Genomic DNA, 10556 nt, shown 5'->3' on the forward strand with positions numbered 1-10556 from the left:
CGAGTCATCAGTTTAGGATTGCTACAGGTTTAATCAATTTGTTTTCAAGGACATGCACCATCTTTTCGGCGTATTGATGTATTTTATTGAACTTGTGCCAACTTTGAGGTTGAATTGACCTGAACTCAAGTAGCTATATATTAAGGTTACAAGTCACTATGCACCTGAACTTTGACCACAAAAAGTGACTACATATATATTAATACAAAGAGTTGATGATTGATGCCAAAGACCCCAAAATTATACAATGTCTTGAAAAATGTTTTTTTTTCAACTTTCATTGTGTAAACAATGTAGCCTTTTGAATCACAGTTGTTCCTTTCGCAATCCTTTATATACACACAACGACAAAGACATGGTACTGTCAAGCTTTACTGAATCATTTGAGTTAGCTATAGAATTACTTATTTAAGTACGAAACTACATGGATAGAAACGTTAAAATTGTACACAAGTGGCATCATCACAAAAACACTTCTGATTCTACATTGGTGCTGTATTCATTGTAAAATAAACGAAATAATGAATATAATTTGTGAAATTCCAATTGCACGAAAGCAGCCCAAATAAGTAACGAAAGACAAAAGGGTTTATTGTACGCTGACCAGTGGCGATAAACTCTTCTGAAGCATGCGTATTGGTTTTTCAGATTGCAATGGAGTCTTGGCATCTTCGTGTCCTCCAGATGACCACTTTTCATATGCATCTTCAGCCTCCTTTCGAGTTTGTGCAGAACCGCACATAGAGTCAGGTCGGGGAGATGTTGCGTATCGAGGAGTTCGTTTTAACCGCAACCACTCTGTATGTGGGATTGCAGCACTACTGCGTCCATGTTCTTTGTTGTATCGCTCCTCCTCTTCCTGCAATTTTCTTTGTTTTTCACGTCTAACAAGCTCCTCTTCCTTTCTTTTCATGGCTTTTTCTTTCCAACCATCATAAGGAATCTGATGTGGAGCTTTTTTCATAAAATCTTCTTTTTCCATGTTTTTAAGTTGCTCCAGATCTGCACGGAGTATTTTTTGGATTAAAACTTTCTTCTCCTCGTGATAATCCATCCATTCCTCATAAGTTATGGCGTTCATCAACAACTGCTGTCGTTTCTCCTCCAACTTCTTCTTATACGACATGAAGTCCTGCATTGTTTTAAGTCTCTCAATGTTCGGAATCCTTTTTGGTTTTTGCCTTTTCCCAATCCAGCAATTGTATGATTTGATGTTATGAATGGGATTCGGATTTCTTCCATCTCCAACATCAGTTGATCCAATCTGTATCAGGCCCGGTATCGGGCGAGTTACTGGCCTTGGGGGACCATAATTAGCTTCCCTCTTCTTTTGTATCCATTCTTTGAATGCATTAGTGTCACTTCCATTGTCATCAGAGTCACTTGAATCTGAGAATTCGGATTTGAATTTCCGCTGCTGGGCTTGCTTTCTCTGTAACCAGCGCTCATGCGTAATTCCAGAATTTCTTGAAGATGTAGATCTCGCACTGTCTGTGCGATTAGCAGCAATGGAAATCTTTCTTTTTAGTTCTTTAAAGGATTCCATAGTTTCTGGTTTTGCGAGATTCTTTACAGATCTGAAAAATATTTGGCGACATTAACAATTCCTTTGAACATGGCATATATGTCTATGGCCAACAGTCTAAATTTCACATTACTTAAACATACACACACACAATATATATATATATATATATATAACATTAAAATGACCAACGATACAAACAATTAGAATGTCAAATGTGCGGGACGACCTAGATAGCCACTCCTCGGGACAAACGAAAAAGGTTCTACGTAAGTAGGCTAAAGATAGTAAAAGATGTACAAAAAAGCCGGCACTAAATCTGTAAACGTATTTACATTGCAAATCACACGTTTATCGTTCTTGATTTGCTAATTATTGTTTTCTAGGGAGCGAATTAAGTCATGTCCTGTTTGTCCAAAGTGCGAAGTTATCATAAATGACATAATTATTCTCAAGGGGTTTACAGGAGTGCGTGGCAATCTAATTTTCCAACGTCTTACACGCGCCTTTCATGTGGCAGAATAATCCATCAGCTGACTTGAGCCATTTTCAGACAGAACGAAAACCCTTTGATCATTTTTTTTGGGTGTGATTCTATAATACATTGTACTCTATGATCTATGATTACAGGGATATCTGGAGATTATTTGACTTTCTAGGCTGCTAATCTTATGTTTCATGAGTTGGTCGACATTTCTTATTATCTTTTGTAGTTTTGACGCACGGCGGGTGTGAACGGTCAATTTATAAAATTTATTGATGGTGCATAATAAGGAATCTCACTGGTAAATGCAAGACTTGATTTTTGCACTGGTTACCATCATTAATTGCAAATTATCATACTCCTGATGATGTATGAAACTAGTTGAACATATTCAATCTGCGCTGTGATATTTTTATCATATATATGTATGACACTGAGGCAATTTTTCACATATATATATATATATATATATATATATATATATATATATATATATATATATATATATATATAATCCTAAATATAAGTAAATATCCACACAAGTAATAGTATAATAAAGAAAAATTAGAACACCGAAAATAACTAATAAGTTATTTTCGGCGTTCTAATTTTTCTTCTATATATATAGGTAAAAAATAAGAATGAAACACGAAGACGTTTAGTAAAGCTTTAGCGCTTTCATTTCAAATCTTCAGAAGCTTCTGAAGATTTGAAATGAAAGCGCTAAAGCTTTACTAAACGTCTTCGTGTTTCATTCTTATTTTTTACCTATACTTTTATCGATCGTTGCGAAAAGTAACTATTCTCTCTCTCTCTCTCTCTCTCTCTCTCTCTCTCTCTCTCTCTATATATATATATATATATATATATATATATATATAAATTGTGTTTTAAAAAAAATCACAGTGTCCGGTATAAAATATTAAAAGAAATAGAATAAACAGTACACAATGTTAAAAATTTAACGCAAGCGCTTTCATTTTATAATCCTCAGGCGTTACATTTTAAAATAGTTTTGAAAAATAAAACTATTTTAAAATGTAACGCCTGAGGATTATAAAATGAAAGCGCTTGCGTTAAATTTTTAACTTTGTGTACTGTTTATTCTATTTCTTTTAATATATATATATATATATATATATATATATATATATATATATATATAATTCATGCACGTCACGTTTTCACCGCATAACTTGGAGAACATTATATAAATTTACACACTTTATTTGCTTTAACACCGTAGTGCAGCACGTTTACTTCCGAGAAGGTTACCTACTAAGTTTGTCCCCTTTCGATTGTATCTGGGTGGGTTTTTTCATATATTTTACTGTTCTTGTCAATGAAGGGTGAAAATAACGAACAGTGATCAAAGAATACAAAATTCAGAGTAGGGCACATCAAAGGTAGACTGAGGTGCCTAGGAGGAGTAAGCGTCCCCTGTCGACCGGTCACACCCGCTGTGAGCACTATATCTTGAAAATCTTAAAAATGATAACATGACAGACATTTAAAAGTAAGTTAAGGTTACAAATAAAATTATTTTTAGTTTTGTTATTGGAGAGTTATTGATGAAAAATCATTCTGCAGGATTTAAAGGAATTATGGTCAAGAAAATGATACATATGTCAATATTTTCATTAGCAAAATTATGTATAACATGGTGCTTTTTATCTTATTGATCGGAGAAGAAGCACGGAGGCAGACATGAATAAGGGTTTGTCTTCGTGCTTTCATCCGTAGTGAGCTTTTGAAAGGTGGATACACTAATTCGTCATACAGCAAGTGCACAGTAAACACGGTTATAACGAAACGTCGTTATATGCAATAAAATATTCGTTATTTTCTACTAATAGGGAATAAATATCATTTTGCATTAAGCATGAATACAGTATAAACGTGTTCGTTATAACTGTATTTGACTGTATTTCATTTTCATTTCCATGATTACCTTGCTTTTGCTGAAAATCGAACTCTCTTCGGCGACTGTGGGCTTTTCGATCTTAAGCTGCTTTTCCGAATAATGGGTCCATCACCTTCAACTGGCTGTCTTGGAGAACTCGAGGAACTCGGATTTTCAATGTCAGGTGTATGGTTTACTTCTGATCCTACGAAGTTGTCAGTGTCAGTCTGTTCTTCAACAGTATTGACTATTACAGGGGCTCTTATCCTGCCATGTGTTGCCCTAGATTCTTCAGAAACAGTAGGTTTTCCAACAATCATCTCCGAGGAATCTTTTTTGAACTTTATAATTTGAAATTTACTACCAGATAATGGATATTGTTTACTATGGATAAGTTTGTCGTGATGCTCTAAAAAGTTCAGATATCTTCTCTCTAAAGCGCCATCTAATTCTCTTGGTCTAGTGTTGTGTTGGGATATCACCCAATATCCAGCAGCATTTGATTTGATTGCGTTGTTGCTCTTGTCTGAGCGTGCTGATAAAAGTTTCTTTGGTTCACAGCTGTTGGATGAAGAAGAATCAAGAAGCCCCCTGTTTGCCCCGGCAGATGTTGCTTTAGGTTTGATGTTTCTTTTCAATGCTTCGTTGTTGTGATGGATAATGTGTGGTGTGCTTGATATTCTATTGCTGCGGTAAGGAGCAATGCTTACACTCGCGGCCTGTGAATCCTTCAGACCTCGAAGATTTAATTGCATAAGACGAAGTCTTTTTTCGCACTGAAATGAATTGTACGATTTTGCAACATTCACAGGAGTTTGAGAATACGTATCGTAAACATGAACTGTGGCCCCAGCGTCCAAAAGCAAGTTGACAATATGAATTCGGTCCTTGCAAACGGCTGCATGTAGTGCTGTTCGTCCAAAATGAGTGCATCCATTTACTTTCACTCCTGCAATCAAAACACATAAAATCTAAATATGTTTTATTGTACGTTTTATACCAGAAAAACGACAAAATTTGCGGGAGGGTCATGTGAAAGATATATAATGATGCAAAACCTGATCAGTTTTTAATTATGGGCATACTGCTTTTATAGTGTCACGCTGTTTTAGATTGTAGTAATAAATGTTGACATTGTATCAGAACTTAATTTTACCAATGGACAACAACATGGTGCACATCTTTACAAGCCCAGCATACGCAGCGATGTACAAAGCAGCCGTTGATCGTTCGTGCACCATATTTTCAATTTTCCCGTTGTCATCTTGACCAACAACGATATTTCCTTTCATATGGACTCCACCGCTGTGATAAACATGTTCCGTATTGTTCTGGATCACTGCTTGGTATAAAGTTTCCCAGTTTTCAAGTATTTGGACGCGCAAAAGATACCCATCTCTCACGTTTTCTTGGATGAGCAGACGTTCCTTGTCACTTAAACATTCACCATCTGGGTAAGTCAGCATATACACATAGGACGGTATACCTGCAGCAAGTTCTAATTTTCCTTTTACATCGTTTACATATATACCAGAAGGGAGACATCTCAGAGTGCACACTTTTTCCGTTGGTAAAACCACGAACAACGTGAATGTTCCGTCCGGACTCTGTGACTCCGTCTGCGCCATGTTTTCCCAATGGGTTTTTTCTTTTAAGTTTATGCTGCAAAGAAACAAATTTAAACTTGTTTATTGTTAGGTTTCGTATGCATTTAGGTAATCTGCAATCACGTTTGCAAATATTTGCTCTGTCAACGTGTGTCTATTGATTGCATATCAAATGTTTGCAAGACCCGGTTAGTTCGTTACGTGATTAACACTGTGTGTATTCGGTAAATCTACCTGAGCGAATCATGCGTTCCACAAGTGAAATACCCCACTTAATGGATTATAAATACTTTTGACTACGAGTTCGTTCTTTTCAATTTAAATAATATGAAAACCAATTGTCTGTTTGACAGATTGTATTTCATGGGTATACTTCATGAGGCAAGACTCCTCGCTCTGTCCTACACCAAAAGACTGGGATATTGCCAATTCTTCTGATCGTAAATTGTAGAGAGATCATTTAAATTTCGTTCCAGAGAAGTAAAAATTGAATCCTTAAACATAATAAGATTCCTTGTTATTCTGTTTATTAGTTATTCTGTTTATTAACTTTCTAATTGACAACGTTGGATAGGATACGTTATCTGTCAATCTAAATGGAATGTTCACGTATTATAATCTGAGTTTATTTACATGTAATAAACGAACATATATCTCGATCTCGGGAATCTAATCTAAACAAATTCAGAGAATGGGTTACATTTTACGGCAGAAAAGGGAACGACGAGGAATTTTAATGACTGGATCCATAAGTAATCCAATAAAGTTTGAATTAATTCAAACTAATCTTTTCTAAAGGGCACATTCTACATTGTTGATTTTAAAACGATTATAGATTTAATTGCATTTAAAATGACTTGAGGCTAATATTTCTAATAAGACAGAGACTTCTAAGTGAAAATAAATACACCAAACTTCTACTTCCCATGATAGTTGTAAACTGAACACTACCCCTTAATAATGTTGAACATTTTATAAAAACAAATCAATTTGTTGTTAGGATAAATCAAAGTTAAAAATACTACTATTTTTTGTCAATATTTAAACTTGATGAAATCTCAATAAATCAGATCGATATAGACAACAATCACAGCTGACTTACCCGATAATTGCTCCATACTAATAAAGTCCTCCCGGCGGATTATAAAATGTTTATTTTTCATATGGAGATTTTGTCACACTATACCGATTCCTGCGTCGTGGTCCCCTTAATAATCGGTATTTTTTATTTTTATTTTCAATGCGATATTGACACGGACGCAGTTTCAAATTTCAAAGAACACAAATCCATTCAAGAGTTTCCAACCAAGTCTCTGCGGTTTTCTCTCACTATATGCCGGAGATAGATTTAAATGTTCACAAAGCTTGAGAAAATGAAAAGTTGTGTGCGATATACGGATATAAATTATCTCCGGGGCATTGAAATTTAAAACCAATCATGTAATTTTTTGTTTGCTTTGTCATTTGTGAAAGAATCAAATTGTTGATCCTAGAATTATTTTGTCTGAGTTCACTATTATCTGTTCGTTTTATGGATATATATCAACCAACCATCTTAGGAATATTCGACAAGTTTCTTAATAAGATAGACACTGTATTGAATAACTCTAAACATTTTTTAAAAGTTGAATATCAACCCAAGACAACATCCCACAATTTATAAATATACAGTGTATATGAAAGCAGATTTATCTCTGTCCACTAAGAAATGAATTATTGATCTGTTCAAACAAACAATATTGAGACCTAGATTTTAGATCAGAATCACACACGTTCTCGTATCGTATTATGTAACATGTTGGAAAGCAAGAGGCCCATAGGACTTAAAGCTCACCTTTGCATCACACGACGAAGAAACTTAATAAGAAGTATTCGTTGTTTAAGGTGCAAGGTATATTTTTAAACTCTTCAGAACTGATGTCTCTTCGTTTCAGGGTTATGGTCTGGACAAATACATTACCCTTTTTCAAGGTTGACCCAATCTTGGTTAAATGATCTGGTTGTTTTTGTTTGTTGGGTTTTTTGGAGGGTGGTGGTGGCGTGGTGGTGGAGGTATATGTGTGCCTTTGGGTTGTTTTTTGTTTGTTTTGCGTCCCTTCAAGAATTTTTTGTTCGTATTGAGACGTCACCAACTGTATGTGAAGTACCACAAAATTAGACCTATGCGTAACACTCAGAGTCGTAGCACTCAGGGTTCCTTAACGCCCGAGTTGAAATATAGCCGCCAGGCAGATAACAGTGTGAAAATGTTATGTTGATGTGTGGTGAAAAAAGGGTATTTTCCTTTGATTTTATTTTTAGTTTGATTATATGCATGTGTGAAGAGATTACATTTTTTTATTTTTTTACAATTACTGCACTTTGACAGTGATGAATTCAGTTTGGAAAATTATTTACCTTTAGTCAAATAATAGAGAAAAGAAAGCACCTGGTGTGATATTCTCTTCGCAGGTTAGGGTGTTTAGCCTTTCCTGGTATTTCACATGATGCAAATTTTTTTTACACCATTGACCAGTTCATAAATGGTTTGAGAAGCCAGAAAATAAAAAAAGACCGCATGAAATTTAAACACCCCCAAACATTTGACCAAGCAATATCACTTGCCGTAGAGTTTGAATCATTTGAAGGGTCCCAAAGTACCATAAACAAACCACTCTCTGTTAATCGGAAACCCCGATCATGAACAAAACAATGTACTAGAAATAATCAACAAACAAATTTCGGAGGGTTTAAAGAAACTCTTTGCAAAGCAGTCATGATAGCAGATAACATTCGGTTGTTTAGGCATATCTAAACAGAATCCCATAATGCTACATTGCGGGAAAAGTGGTCATGTAATCAAACAATGCCGAAACCCATAAACTCGATCATCTGTTTCGTCGTTTTACCTTTTATCCCTAAATAATGATTTGCTAAAAGGTGTTACAATAATAATTATACAATTCATTTTGAACAAAGTGAGTGTTTGGATTACAAATATCACGTCAGAGTCTTGTATTTTTGGGCAGAAGAATAATTCGTACCCTCAAGTAGGATCCAGGGTCACCCCATTTTAGTATGACCCTGGGTTACCATATTTTCTACACAGTTTACTACGCTATAAAAATAGTCCCACATCAAAGCGAAAGTACAATGCAGACAATGTATAATGCACACTACCAAAGGAAAATGAATACTGAGCAAGTCATTATTGATCATTTACATGTCATCATTTCAAAGCAAAAATGGCCCAATTTCAAAAATGATAATTCATTGTTATCTGCATACCCGAGATTTCCCCAAATACGAGAATGTGATATGAACCTAGCTTATGATAGATACAATACATTGAAATTGGAATATCATCCTTTTATGTATTTCTTTGTAATCTATTTACAGATGATTATAAGATAATGTTGCACCTGGAAAGGGGGTCTGATATTTACATCAAAAGGTGATCGGAAGTAACCCTTATATGATATTTACATCAATGAGTAACCAAAGGTAACCCTTATTTGACCAAAGGGGTGACCGGAAGTAACCCTTATATGATTTTACACCAATGGGTGACCAGAAGTAACCCTTTTATTACAATTACATCAATAGGTGACCAGTGGTAACCCGTATAGGACCATTACATCAATGGGTGACCAGAGGTAACCCTTATATGACATTTTCATCAATGGGTGACCAAATGTGACCCTCTTATAGCCACTGCTTCTATGATTATATTTATGGTGACCAGAAGGAACCCATGTATGACCATTACATCAATGGATGACCAGAGGCAACCCTTATATGGCCATCAAATCAATGGATGACCAGTGATAACCCTTATATAATTATTACATTATGATGGTGACCACGGGTAACCTTTGTAGAACCAACAATCAACGGATTGGAACAATTCCCCAATAGCGATATATGGTCCCACTATTTAGCATATTTTGTCCACATTATAGGAACAGCAGAGTGTAAATTCTTTCTGCAACCATACGATTTTCCTTTCTTTCGGCTCGCGCTCATTGTCAGTGTTTTAAGTAAGGTTTTTCAGTAGATCCACCAACGAGATCTCGCGAAAACAAGCATGGCGGAGCAGACGAAGAATTTTGCATGCTGTATATGATGTTTAATGAAACATACCTTTATTAGACATGCCCGAGCACAAAGTTGGTACTCCTTTTGGTGTAAACAACATTTGGGACTAAACACGAAGCTTATTATCGGTTATTCATAAAATTATTTTGCACCATTACGGAGATCTATGGAATTGTAACCCTATCCCGAAAACGTCAGAATAAAAAAATCGGATAGGGCTACATTATTCCAGCTAGACAGACACGGGCTCCTGGATATATCAAAGGTGGGATCAGGTGCCTAGGAGGAGTAAGCATCTCTCGTGACGTAAAACTAACCTTCATCCAGATTTAAACTCTTATTACGTATTTTCTATTTAAAATATGTGGCCCCTCCCCAGTAGTAAGAGCAAGCCTTTTACCATTCACTCAGAAAAGTTAGCAGACTTGACTACTGAAAGGTGAAGATAACTAACAGTGATCAATCTCATACTCCCACAAGCAATGCAAAATATAGAGTTGGACAAACACGGACTCCTGGATATACCAGAGGTGGGATTAGGTGCCTAGGAGGAGTAAGCATCCCCTGTCGACCGGTCACACCCGCCATGAGCCTTAAACGGAGTTATTCGTTGTCAAAATTAGTGTGCCAAGAACGGCCTAACACGGACATAAATTTTTTTTCCATATCATGTTTTCCATCTACATGTAGATATGTTTCATGTCAAATTCTCTTTATTACAATGTACCGAGTTTGAAATAACTTCCAACCTGGACACTGTTTAGTTTGTTTATGATGTAAACAACGTCCTCTCCAAGATGTTAATGGGACTCGCACCGAATACAGCGTGAGGTACCCAGTAACGACAAACTAACATCTCAACTTTATGATCAACGGGATGATTCAACCTTCTCCATCGTCAACTTCCCATATCTATATGTAGCAATATTCCATTATCACATGAAGAGCCCAAGAGGATGG

At 35.8% G+C, this 10556-nt stretch overlaps 1 protein-coding gene across 1 annotated transcript; it reads right to left on the reverse strand.

Annotated features, from left to right (window-relative positions):
* Positions 1–356: 356 nt before the first annotated feature.
* LOC125663603 (uncharacterized) lies at positions 357–6946 on the reverse strand. The gene is made up of 4 exons (XM_048895883.2): positions 6622–6946; positions 5069–5574; positions 3961–4861; positions 357–1577 (listed from the first exon to the last, which is right to left on the reverse strand). The coding sequence occupies exons 2-4, from the start codon at positions 5538–5540 to the stop codon at positions 590–592; spliced, it is 2361 nt and encodes a 786-aa protein (XP_048751840.2). The 5' UTR covers positions 5541–5574; positions 6622–6946; the 3' UTR covers positions 357–589.
* Between the last annotated feature and the right edge of the window lie 3610 nt (positions 6947–10556).

Source organism: Ostrea edulis, chromosome 1 (genome assembly GCF_947568905.1).
Source record: "Ostrea edulis chromosome 1, xbOstEdul1.1, whole genome shotgun sequence".
Taxonomy (NCBI): Eukaryota; Metazoa; Mollusca; class Bivalvia; order Ostreida; family Ostreidae; genus Ostrea; species Ostrea edulis.